General features: G+C 42.1%; 1 protein-coding gene across 1 annotated transcript; it reads right to left on the reverse strand.

The window, feature by feature from the left end:
* Nucleotides 1-3,789: 3,789 nt before the first annotated feature.
* tmem150b (transmembrane protein 150B) lies at nucleotides 3,790-9,318 on the reverse strand. The gene is made up of 6 exons (XM_086290577.1): nucleotides 9,239-9,318; nucleotides 6,476-6,535; nucleotides 6,263-6,330; nucleotides 5,951-6,078; nucleotides 5,648-5,825; nucleotides 3,790-4,230 (listed from the first exon to the last, which is right to left on the reverse strand). The coding sequence occupies exons 1-6, from the start codon at nucleotides 9,316-9,318 to the stop codon at nucleotides 4,019-4,021; spliced, it is 726 nt and encodes a 241-aa protein (XP_086146703.1). The 3' UTR covers nucleotides 3,790-4,018.
* Between the last annotated feature and the right edge of the window lie 3,899 nt (nucleotides 9,319-13,217).

The raw sequence follows: 13,217 nt of genomic DNA on the forward strand, positions 1-13,217 counted from the left end.
TAAAAACAAAAACAAGAGCAACATTTAACTTGAGTTAGGAAGTGACACTTCAACAGTTTTTATTTATATAGTGCCAATTCACAACAGCAGTCATATCAAGGAGCTTCACATTGTAAGGTAAAGACCGACAATATTAGAAGGAAACTTTTTCTTTTACTACCTGCTGAAAATAAACCTGTGACTGCTTGATGAAGTTTGACGTGCATTTAGCTTTAGCATTGCTCTCCATGTTGGGGTTAGCATGATGGATAGTAACATTTGCTTTTGCAAATGCTCGGTGCTAGCTGGTGTCTTGTTAGCATAGAGGTGGATAGCTGTTTTTGCTCTGCACACACTTTGCATATTACTGTCACATTCTTGTTGTTTTGCAAAACAAATTCAAACTCATGTGTACATCTCTACTCCTCTGCTATCTTTGTCCTGCAGAGGAGTTTTAACTTGTCTACCCATCAAACAGATTATGGATAAATAGGGCTGTGCGATATGACCAAAATCTCATATCCCGATATAAGACATCTATCGTCCCGATAACGATATAAATCACAAAAATTTCACATTTTCTGTAAATTCTGTGAATCTCGGGCAGCTCGACTTGCATGAAGTGTTTCCAGCTGGACGTCATGTATCTGGAATCGAATGTTTTAACCTATTTTTTAGCACCTGACGACTCTTTTTTGCTTCTCATCCGTAAAGACTCTGCATACCGTTTCACGTGATTCCGTTTATTTTGAAAAGTCTCAACAGGATCTTGAACTTTATTGTGAAAAGATTATGTTGCTAACGACAACGCAAAAAAACAGGCGCTTGTCCGTCCGTAGTGTGGTTATATTAAATATAAGAGAAAGAGAGAACTTTAACAAATTAATATAGTCACTACAGTGACGATCAAAACGATGAAAAAATATTGCCGTAAACAGTTTATTTTGCGACACCACGTAAAATGAAACGATAGATGTTTTTATATTGTCATCCGATAAATATCGTTATATCGAACAGCCCTATGGATAAACTTGTGCCTCTCAAGTAACAACATAATTCTATTTTTAGTAGCTGCAACTTCATATTATAGTGTTACAGAGATATGTAATGTGATTACTCGTTACACCCAGCACTGGTCAGCATTCCTCAGTCATAGAAAAGGCCTTTAAAAAAATCTAAGACCAGGTTGTAAAAAAGCAGCAAAGGTTTGATTTTTGTACTCAGCTTCAAGTAGACATTCGAAGAACTGCAATTTTTAGCCTTTCCACTTTGTCCTAATTTTTCAGTCCTGGAGAATGGAGCTTGTTGGACCCCCAAAAAAGTCCCCACCTCGTTGTCACATATCACATTCTCTGATCCCTGCCCTGCCATGGAGTGAAGGTCATTCTATCGACCCACTATTATTCTCTATCGTGACAATCTGGTCCTAAGTGCCGCAGCTGGAGCACACACACCCCACACACATACATTCTGCCGCTGCCTCCTCTGATAAGGCCAAACTCTCCTCATTGTCTGATAACGTAAATATGACACACCAACACACCATCTGAGAGTCCCTGTCTGCCACCAGCCAGCCTAATTATATAATTATCCCTTGTCTGATTGTGCCCGTGCAGCTGAGACGAGGGAGGGCCTTTGTGTGGCTGCTGGAATGTGGTGCACTTGGCATTTTTCAGCGAAAGGGCAGTTTTCTGGAAGACGGTGCCAAAGAGCGGAGCAGAGGGTGAGATCATGGCTGCTGGTGCCCACTCTTATTTTTCCATCTTTATCACTCACACTCCATCTTTCTGGGACTCTCTTCCTTGTCACTAGGTCTCTGTATCTGCTTGTGGATCTCTCAATTCTGGACAATCCCATCTCTCTTCTGTGTCCGTCTCCTATGTATTGGACTCACCAACCGTTCTCCTCAAACAGTTTACTCCCAGTCCTTTCCCTGAGCCTTCATCTGGCAGATTCTGCTGTCTCGCTGATAGAGCAGGCCTTTCGATGTGAAGTGCACAGGATTTGGCTCGTCGATGATAAGACCAGCGTTAAAGAGAGACCGGAGCGTCCGAGGGTTGCCGGTTGCGTCTGATAGTGAACTTGGAGGCAGTTACTCCGCTCCGCAATAGGAAAGCAGTGCTTTTGTTTCTGCTCAAGAGGTGTTGCCAGGATAAGACAGACTAGGGCATAAGCAGGTGTTGGGAGAGATTACAGCGCGGGCCTTGAGAGCAAGTGTGCTCTTACCTTCTTCTTGACTCAAAGTCAAAAGCAACAAGGCAGGCACCACATAAACCATGTTCTCCCATATTACAATAGAGGATCCAGACCTTTTTTTCTGACATTTACATCAAGGGCCTCCCAGTCTTTGCATGTCGCTACTGGTGGTTTTATGAGTTTTTATTACTTTATCAGGAGCCTTTTATACTCACTAATGAAAACAGCAGGGTTAAGGGTGTTTTGGCACCAAAAGGCCTCCTTCTGAATTCCTTATTATAAGCAGCAAGAACTCAAGAGCATTTTTGTTATTTCAGCATAAGCAGAAAAAGACCGGCATAAGGGGTGAACTTATTTTAAATCATGCACTTTGGAGTAACGTCAGGAAGTTAAATTTTCTTTCTAATCTGCCCTGATCATGAGACTGTAATGTTCAAACCCTGCATGCTGCCTGCAGCAGGAACACTGGTAATGAACAGCACTTTGAAAAATTCCCATAGAATTCCGGGCTTGTCCGTCTGCTCCCTGTGCCCGCTCATCAAAGCCCCCCTCTGGTTACATCACACAGTGTGGAGTATGTGAAAGAATGCTCCCGAAACATAGCAGGACACCGGGGGCCCACTATTCCCATCTCGACCATACCCCTAGTGATTTTTTGTTGACATAAATAAAGATACAAACAAAATTAGATATGTTGATGTTCACAAAGCACGACCAAGATGTTACCAACAGACCCTGAGATAATATTCTAAAATAAATAAAGAACTTGGATGAGAGAAAGAGTTTGCATGCTGGAGCCAAGAGTAGGACCTCTCCCACTATCAGCATCAGCTATGAGAGCTTCATTGTTTTGCCCGCTGCAAATAGCCTTGACAAATTGCAGTGAATGCGAAACCTCCTTCTAAATTGGAGGTATCTTACAAAAAAACATGTTGGCATGCCACCAGAGGTGCATTTTCCCAGCAGCCCAATGATCAGCAGCCAGAAATGCTCAACAGCACCCCCGCTGGCCGGTGGTGTTTCTGACAATTATAAAAAAGGAAGTTTAAAGTGCAGGTAAAACTCAAGAATGAACCATTTTAAATGTATCTTACAGTACTCTCTCGTGTGTTACGCCATATGAAGGCCTTTGTTTCTCTCGTTTTCTCAATAACTCAACATTTCCTCCATACCGCCATCCTCCTTTTAAAGCTTCCTCCAGCTGACAGGTGGACAGTGCTGCAGAAAAAGAGCTGATGTTCACTGGTTTTCACTGCGTGCAATCACCAGTTGATTTCACATCATGAAGATGAAAATAAGAAAACGCAAGAGAGGAAAAGAGGGTATATGAATGATTTTAAGAAGTGGCTTAAATAATAAGAGAGGGATCATGTAGAGGCTGTTGTAGCAGATTAAGATTGTTAAACAGCGCCATCATGTGTTAGTCTGTGGTTATTGCTGTATGGGACGAAGAAGTACCTGATTTTTGTCTATTTTCTGTATTTAACACGAGAACAAAACCTAAAACTAGCATTCACAAAATTTTCAAAAAAATAAAAGGATAGACACGCGTCTCTGTACCCAAGTTATTTATTTGAAATTCTTCTAAAAATTTATAAATAGAAAATGCTGCCCGTATGGTAGTTGACTGTGTAATAGTAAAATAATTTACTAATGATAGTAATGACATAAACATGATGAATCACATCAAAAGATGCTGTCATAGATCATGAAACAGATCTGCCGTACTGAGTCTTCAAAATGGAAAACATGCAAATAAATTAAAAAGCAGTTCTATATATAATGACCGAACATAATGCATTCTGAACCATGTGTACTAGCACACAGATCCAGTACAGTGTTTTTAGCTAATTGTATTTATAACATAACCATTCATTTCTATTGATGCGTGGCTGCGGTCATTCGTAAACATTTGCTTCTGTACGGTGAGGCTGTGGCAGTCGATGTGTCTGAACTCGGCTGCAAAAAGGCCAAAGAGGCAGAAGAACGACATCACCAGAATCCATTCACACGCAGCAGCTCCAGAGGAAAAGCCTGTGATGTGGAAAATGGACACTGAAGGAGAGAAGAGCAGTTAAGGAGCACGATGCTGAACAACCGCACATCAGAGTAAATTCAATAGTAAGCCTAACACTAGTTGCTGCTTCATTGATGCTTTCAGACACTATAGTGTTTATTCTCAGCCCAAACACTGTCTGTGTATAGGGATGTATAGTCACAGCAGTGAGAGGGCTCATTTAAAATGCATGTGAGAAATAGCTCTTCACACAGTACGGTTCAATATGAGCTCAATGAGAATTCAGTCATTTAAAAAAGTTCAAAGAAATGGGAAACCACAGTCACAGCAAATACTGCATGTATCAGTATTTTTTCATGAATCTACAGCGGTCCTCAACACTTATTGCAATGCACTAGAAATACAGTGTTAAAACAAACGTATCAACACTCACTGGCCACTCTATTAGGTACACCTTGCAAGTACTGGGTTGGACCCATTTTATCCGCTTAAATTATATTCATAGTACAGATTTCCATATTGACGTGACAGCATCACACAGTGGCTGCAGATTTGTCGTTTGCACATCCATGATGTAAATGTCCCTTTCCTCAACATGCAGTGGTGCTTTATTTTATTGAGATCTGGTGATTGTTCATGTGTTTTGAGAGAATTGGTTGAACAAACCAATTTTTGATGATTTGAGCTTCGTGACATGGCACTGGTAGGATAAAGTGAAAATTAGTACGCTGTGGTGAAAAAGGGTAGACTGTAGGATTCAAATGATGGTCATTTGATACTAATGGGCCCAAAGTGTAGCAACAGAAACCATTACCTCACCAGCAGCCTGAACCTTTGATACAAAGAAGAATTGGGCCACACTTTGACGTTATTTGTGCCAATTTCTGACCCTACCATTTGAATAGAAACAGAAATTGAGACCAGACAACGTTTTTTTCAGTCTTCTGTTGTCTATCTTTGGTGAGCCACGTGAATCATACCCTCAGTTTCCTATTCTTAGCAGATCAGCGGTTCCGAAATACTCAAACAAGCATGTTTGGCGACAACAACAATTCAATGTTCAAAGACATTTAAATCGCCATTTTTCCCCTTTCTGATGCTCAGTTTGAACTTTACAGGTTGTCTTTACCGTGTCTTCTAAATACATTAAGTGGCAACCATGTGGTTGGACAACTGGATAGTTGCATTAACAATAAGTTTTAAAAAAAAACTAAAGAAAAATCTTAATTTAATAGATATATTTTGAAGTTAGGTGATATAGAAATAGGTAGCTCATTCTGGACATATTCTTTAAAATTAAAATAACTGAAAATGTTCTTAAAATGTAAAAAAAATTAAAATAAATAAATAAATAAATAAATACAAATTTAAAAATTCTCCACAACTGAATATTCTTACTATGGGCAAAAGCATTATCTTGGATTGCATGAAGGAGTTTGAAGACAGGAAGGATACTAACAATAACCGTGACGGTACAGATGATGCAGAAGGTCGCCCTGACAGGCCCCACCCACCATCGGTCCTGCGATGGTTGAGCCCGATAAGTTAGATACAGCTGTACCCAGAAGTAGGCCAGGCCAAGGAAGAAAGCCAGGACTGCTCCCACAGTGTGAATAATCATTAAAACTGATTGCTACACAGGACAAGCAGAGGGGAGTGGAGAGTTTGATTAGCATACAGTCATCTTCATGTTATTTTTCACGGATAAAGTTTTAATCTTTAACAGAGTAAAACAAGTTCACAAGATAAAAGTGCTACCTGGAAGTTCCCGGTGACGGAGATCGATATGGAGGAGGTGAATCCTAAAACAATGCTGGCAATGTTGCCTTTTCCGTGATCACCATAGTCTCTGACCTGCTGGAAACGGATCGCCACGACCCACAGGGCTGAGAAACACGGACATAAGGTGGTTACGAAACGAGCGAAAAATGACCAAAGCTGCAGAGAATCAAAGTGAAACTACAGCTCTGACAAATGGCAGCTGCTGTTGAATTTAAATGAACTAATTAGGGAAATCAGATAGCAAGCACTCTTCCTCTATATTGGGATATTTATTTGAATAATTTTTACCTAAAAAGCAGCAGATGTTGCAGACCTGGGAGAAGAGACAGCTCTGTGGGTTGGAAGTGCCACACTGGCTAGCAGCAGAAAGACAAATTAGTGAATCACGAGGTTCCTTTAAGGCTGTGAACATGACGACAGCAGCCTGCCAGTTCACCGTTATTTCAGTTTAAGTCCTTTATTCTGTACTCGGCTCTTGGAACAGAAAGGATTTACACCGACCTGATGTACGGGATTCCCTCTGTTAGGTTGACTGATCCATTTGTTACAGCTACTGCAAATCTGATGGAAAGAAATAAGGCTGTTGGTGACTGCTGAATGTTTGTGCCTTTGCAAGGGTATGATTAAACATTTTTTATATACATATATAACTGTTTGAGAAGCCAAGCATACTTATTATTGCAGATTCCCAAACTTGAGTAAAACTGTTTGTGACCATGCCAAGCTCTTGCACAGTCTTCATTTTAATGTCATCCCCAAATCTGATAAGTTTAGTCATTTTCCCTTATAGTTGTCATGCTCTCATGTTAAACTCAGTGCACACACAGACAGATGTGTAAACACCTGAAAACCACCAGGACCGAGTAGAAAAAAATCAAGCACCTGGGCAGGCAGACTGCTTCTACAAACATTTGTGAGAGAATTTAATATAACATAAGGACATGAGGACATGTTCTCTAGAGACACGAATCACACTTCTCCGTCTGGCAATCTGATGGACAAGTCTGGGTTTGGAAGATGCCAGCAGAACGACTGTGACTGCAATATGCCAGGTGCAAAGTTTGGTGGTTTTGATTATGGCATAGTTATTCAGGAGTTGGTCTCAGGCCCTTAGTTCCATTGAAGGAAACTCATAATGCATCAGCATACCAGGACATTTTGGACAGTTTCATGGTCCCAACTTTGTGTAAACAGTTTGGGGATGGTTCCTGTTCCAACTTGACTGCACACCAGTTTACGAAGCACAGTCCATAAAGACATGGGTGAGCGAGTTTGCTGTGGAAGAACATATCTGGCCTGACAGGAGTCCTGACCTCAACCCAACAGAACACCTTTGGGATGAATTCGATCAGGGACTGCAAGCCAGGGCTTCTCGTCCAACATCAGTGTCTGACCTCACAAATGTGCTTCTAGAAAAATGGTGTCTGGGGGTGGGCGTCCGGGTACACACCGGCTCACTCCTTGGTGGCCGCTTATCGGGGCCTGGAGCCTGGGGCTCGCTCGGGCCACTTCGGAGGTGGGGTGCCCCCGGCCTCTCGGCCTGGGGCTCGGTCACTCAGGCACAGCTGGCTGCCGGCGGAGCTTACAGGCGCGTCACTGCAACTCCCCCTGGCTTCTGCTCCCGCGGCTGCTGAATGAGCCCTCATCTGGGACTCTCCTCAGCTCTTACTGGGACAGTGGCGCGGCTGCCCGTCTGTTGGTCTTCCTTGGTCTCTTGTGTTCTGGGGGCCTCTGGATGTCTGGAGTTTTGATCTCCTCCATACCTGCTTCATACCCTGGAAGCGGGGCTGTGGCTCCCCACACTCCCTAGCAGATCATTACATGGAGAAACCTTTGGAATACAAGCATGCTGATCCACACAGGTATGCACACAGGTGTACACACGGGTATTCACAGACGCGGACTACACCTTTCTTGGCTGCTGCCTCAAAGCACATTGTGCGCTGTCTATCTTGCGTGCTGCACAATATCGTTTATTATTTAGTAACTATTGATATCTACTGCTAGCTAGTTTATTGTGATGGTGCTTTTTTTTCTTATTATGTTGCTCTTTGTTGTTTGCTTTCTCTTCTGTTTTTTTTTTCTCCATACAGGTGACCCAGGTGTTTTTTGTTTTTTTTGTTTTGTTTTTTTTCTCTTTCTTCCCCCCTTTCTCACCGTCTCTTCTCCCCTTTGGTTTTCTTTCTCTCCCTCTCTTTCTTTCATTCTTTCTCCCTGTCCTATCCCCCAGTCATGTCTGTCCCGTTTGTAGCAACTGAAAATAAAATAAATTCATAATTATAATAAAGGTCAATCAAATGGACCAATATGGCAAGGCCATGATGATCCACTTGGTAAAATAAATCCGCTTGGCATCTTTCATGGCCTTAAGACAACAATTCTGATGGCTATAGATCCAAACGGGACACAAAAAAAAAGAAAAATGCTCAAAAATTCACATAAACATGGAGAGACTTCCTGGAGTGTTGAAGCTGTTATAGCTGCAAAGGGTGGGCCAACATCATTTTAAAACCTATGGATTAAAAATGGGATATCAGTCAAGTTCACATGAATGTGAAGCTAAACGTGTAAATACTTTTAGCAATATAATTTATATTAGCTAAACTGTTGCAGTTAGTGTGTTTATACATTAGCTAAAGCTAATGTATAATGCATCTATACCATGAAGACCCTAGGCAGTTCTGAGAGTAAAAGTTGGTCCAACATGGTGGTAATCAACTAAATAACTAACTGAGGGATACCTAACACATGCATATACTACAAGAAAAAACATGTAATATTTCTTATTTTTAGTTTTAATGTGGTCTTGGTTAGATTGGAACACATCTTATAAAATATATTTTAATCAACAATTGTATAGCTAACATCAAAATGAAAGTTCACAGAGAGATGTAGTGCAAATCCTGCAGGCGTGGAAGCAAGATGTTTAATATAAAGTACCTTTAGGCACCTATCCTAAGCTAAATATGTACTTTAAACTGAAGACAAACCTTATAGATAACCTATACTGCATGTTTTATGTCTTTATCAGTTTGCTTGCCCACAGCTTTTCACAGAGGCATGACTGAGCTCAACCTCAAGGCATGAATAGTTGCATTTATTGACACCAGCACAACACATGGGTTGTGAATACGTCCACATTTGCTGTACTGATTTACACAGACAAGAGGTCTGAATAAAGACCACTGCCAATGTGTTTGGGTTTGAGAAATAAGGTAAAACATTTTATGAGAAGTGAGTTAAGAAAGGAAATGAAACACTCACACAGTCCAAATGCCTGCAGTGCCAAAGAAAGCCAGGCAGACGGGGAGCAATGCCCACAGCTGCATGCTGCTATAGAGCATGTGGAGATAGATACAACAAAATCAAAGCAACCTTCTCTACAAAACAAAGTTTGAACTGTAAAAAAGAAACCTATTAAAGAACATATCGACTACAGCAGAAGGCGTGGCTAAAAGTAACAGTTTTACAACACCAAAACATTAAGTTAGAGTAACAATGAGTGAAAGAGGAGGCATTTGTACTCACTCTGTGATGAGGGATGACTGATTGCAGGTTGAATGGTAGCTCTCTGTTAGCTTTTAAATAGTAACTCAGTAACTTCACCACTCCCATAATGACCCTAGGACATGACATATTGGACGCTATTCCATGACATTGCACAATCAAAATCATGACTCAACTTTCTCCAACAACATTCAGCAAATACGATCACACTGGTTATGGAGAATATGTGATGTGTATTACTCAATTTTAAATACACGTAGACATTGAGGGCTATCAGGAGGGGCTATGCGCTTACCTGCTGCTCTCGGGCAGGTAGCTCCATGCCCTCCTGGGTTTTAAATGCACCTTAGAACACACATGCATCAACACTACATATGAGCGGGCTGAGGGAGGTTTGGAGTCTTCTCTCACCCCCGTTCTCTGTTGCCTGTTGGGGCGGGGGGGCTAGGAGGAGGAGTTGGCCGTCTGATTGTGGGGCCTCCCTGCTGCTGCGGAAGTCGGGGTGGTCTGCTTCTCTCCACCCCAGGGAAGAGGGTAACACTACCTGGGTCTGGGTGTAGTTTCCCCCTCCAGGGGCAAGGGTACCTAGACCTGGGTTATAGACTACGCTTGGGGAGTGTGATTGTGTGTACAGTGTCTATTTATGTATGTCTCCAGATGCCCTCAGACATCGGTGGTTCTTTGTGTCCAGGGATGGGCGTCCAGTTACGCACCGGCTCACTCCTGGTCGCTGCTTGTAGGGGCCTGGAGCCTGGGGCTCGCTAGGGCCCCTTCGGGGTGCCCTTGGCTTTTCGGCCTGGGGCTCGGTCACTCTGGCGCAGCTGGCTGCCGGCGGAGCTCATGGGCGCGTCACTGCAACCCCCCCTGGCTTCTGCTCCACAGCTGCTGAGTGACCCCTCATCTGGGACTCTCCTCAGCTCTTACTGGGACAGTGGCGCAGCTGCCCCTCTGTTGGTCTTCCTTGGTCTCTTGTGTTCTGGGGGCCTCTGGATGTCTGGAGTCTTGATCTCCTCCATACCTGCTTCATGCCCTGGAGGACAGGGCTGTGCCCCCCCCCACCACACACACACACACACACACACACACACCCTCTAGCAGATCATTACATGAAGGAACCTGTTACATACAAGTGCGCTCATGCTCACAGGTGTACACACGGGTGCTCACACAAACTACACCCTTTTTGGCTCCTACCTCAAAGCACACTGTGTGCTGTCGATCTTACAATAATATTCAATATTTAGTATTTACTGTTATATTCACATAGAGCATCGTGATGTTGTTTATTATATTGCTCTCTTTTTTTGTTGTTGCTTGTTTTCTCTTTTTTTCCTTTCTCAACAGGTGATCCAGGTGATTGATATATGTATTTTTTGTTTGTTTGTTTTGTTGGTTTTTGTCATTTAAAAAAAAAACAGTTGAAATGGACAAAATAAATAAGTAATAAATAAAATAACATAATAAAATAATAAAAATCTTTAATCAGTCATGAGACACGCTGGCACATCCCCTGACTGCAGAGGATTTAAACCACAAGCTCAACCTTGACGTGCAAATTAGCTTCATATGGCTCCAGTACTTCTTCAGCCAGGAACTTTGCCACCTGAAGATGAAGAGCAGGGAGAAAAAAACCCATTTTTATACCATTAGTTTGTTAACAGTCCTCACAGTCACCAAGGGGGCAGCAGACACAGCTGCAGTAATAGGAGAGCTGCAGCTTGGCTGAAAACATTCATCTGTTGCCAGAATCTGAATAAAAATAAGGCTTTTTGTGCTGTACCTGCTGTGGAGCACGCCCAGTAAAGGTCTTGGGGTCCAGCAAAGCATCCAGCTGCCCTAGAATGGGTGCAAAGTAGGGGTCTCGCTGGATTCTGGCCAGCAGGTCATTGTCTCCACCTTCCTGTTTAACCACAGCTGCTGCCTCTTGAACATGATCATCTCATGGCACTCCTGAACCCACATAGCAGACAGGTCTGGCCCGGAGCTGGAGTCAACCTGGCACTGCTGGCTGATTTCTGGCATGGTAAGTGGTATGTCATCCAGATATGGGCCAGGCCTGGCGTAGATGGCACTGTTTGTGTAATGGCATGCCACATCTGGCCGATTTTGGTTTGGTTTATGTGGCCCAGGCTCATAGAAAACAGGTCTGGCCCAGATCCGGCATCAAGCTGGCACTTCTGACTGACTGGTGTCATGGCAGGGTGTATGTCAACCAGATGTGAGCCAGGTCTGGCAATGATGGTGCTATTTATGTTCCTATTTTAGTTAGAAGACCCAAATGCCATGTTGCAAAACTATACTGCTATGGTAGGCAACTTTTCATGAGAAACTGGGAGCATAGGAGTTTCCACCACCCTGTTTGTTGGCAACAGATCAAATTGTGCATGGCTAACTTCTAAAATCACCCCGCTTCTCTACACACTTTCAATTCTGATTGGATCTCATCCCTGTAGAACATTCTCATCTCTTTTTTAAATCAGCGATAGTTTCATCACAGGTTTTGTCCTCGTACATTAGTATTTAACTATCGTCTTGTTTTTGTCAGGAGAAAAAAGAAGAAGAAAGAATACTGCTGTTGCTACTCCAAAATCTAAGGGATGCATAACTGGATGTCAAACTCACCTGTGTGACTTCTGGGCAAACAGGTGAGTCTTACCTTAAGACAAGAGAATGCTGAAACCATCATGCAGTGCAATGAGATTCAGAAGAAAACAAACAACAAACATGCGAAGCTTTTACTCCAACTCGTGGCTTCAGAGAGAACTTTGAAATTCTAAAAAGAACTCCTCCCAGTACCTGGAGTTCAAACTCCTTTTGACCGAGGAACTGATAAATACGTTCTCTCCAGAAATCAAGAAAAGGAAGCCCCAACCAGATGAGAGTGTAGGAAAATATGATGCAGTCCACATGTCTTTTTTTCTTGGGTCTGCAGAGAATAAAGGAGGTCTTAATAATCATGTGCATGCTACCAGGTCCTGACTGTACAGATACTACGGACACATTTACACAGCTGTGAATTTGATGTGATGCTATAACTCTGAACTTTGAAAAAGATGTTGCATTAATGTAGACACATACAATAAGTAGGGAACAATGATTCTTAATTAGGATTAGGTAGCTCAAGTTTAGCTTCTGCGTTAGCCAGGTTTTACATGAAGAAATTTTCTCTACTGTAAAAAATGTTTGAACACCTGAGTGAAAGTCAACAAATTTGAAAATGGTATTGGTTAAATAAACCATGACTGGGTGGTTAAAAAAAAAAGAAAAAAGTATGATTTGCTAAAAGTATAGCTATGAGTGACAATATGGGTTAACATTAACTAAAAGCAAGATAAAAGTGCAAACACTGTTTTATTTATTAAGTAAACATCATGAAAGGTGAATTTGGTCACTCAAAGCTGTTAAATGGTTTACCAGCTGGAAGTAGTAGATTACTGGTTGAAGTGGTGAGATTATAACTAAAACATTTAACCAGCTATAAGTGAGACATGCTTGGCTGAGCTTCAAATGACGTCATGATAGATTGTGTTGATGAATATGGAGTCCAGAGTTGGTGTAAATCTCTACAATTAAGACTCATGATTGTGATACAGTGTTTATTGCACAATAATAATAATAATAATAATAATAATAATGGATTGGATTTATATAGCGCTTTTCTAGGCACCCAAAGCGCTTTACAATACCACTATTCATTCACTCTCACATTCATACACTGGTGGAGGCAGCTACAGTT

This window comes from Aulonocara sp. 'chitande type north' Nkhata Bay, linkage group LG4 (assembly GCF_057382095.1).
Source record: "Aulonocara sp. 'chitande type north' Nkhata Bay isolate Kocher_YH1m ecotype deep benthic linkage group LG4, A_spYH_male_GT1.1, whole genome shotgun sequence".
In the NCBI taxonomy this organism is placed as follows: Eukaryota; Metazoa; Chordata; class Actinopteri; order Cichliformes; family Cichlidae; genus Aulonocara; species Aulonocara sp. 'chitande type north' Nkhata Bay.

Excerpts from the sequence above, each read along its gene's own strand:
- tmem150b (XM_086290577.1), bottom strand. The coding sequence starts at position 9,318 with ATGCTCTATAGCAGCATGCAGCTGTGGGCATTGCTCCCCGTCTGCCTG. Across the intron at positions 6,536-9,238 it reads ACTGCAGGCATTTGGACTGT|ATTTGCAGTAGCTGTAACAA; the intron begins GTGAGTGTTTCA and ends TCTTTCCATCAG. Across the intron at positions 6,331-6,475 it reads GAGGGAATCCCGTACATCAG|CCAGTGTGGCACTTCCAACC; the intron begins GTCGGTGTAAAT and ends TTCTGCTGCTAG.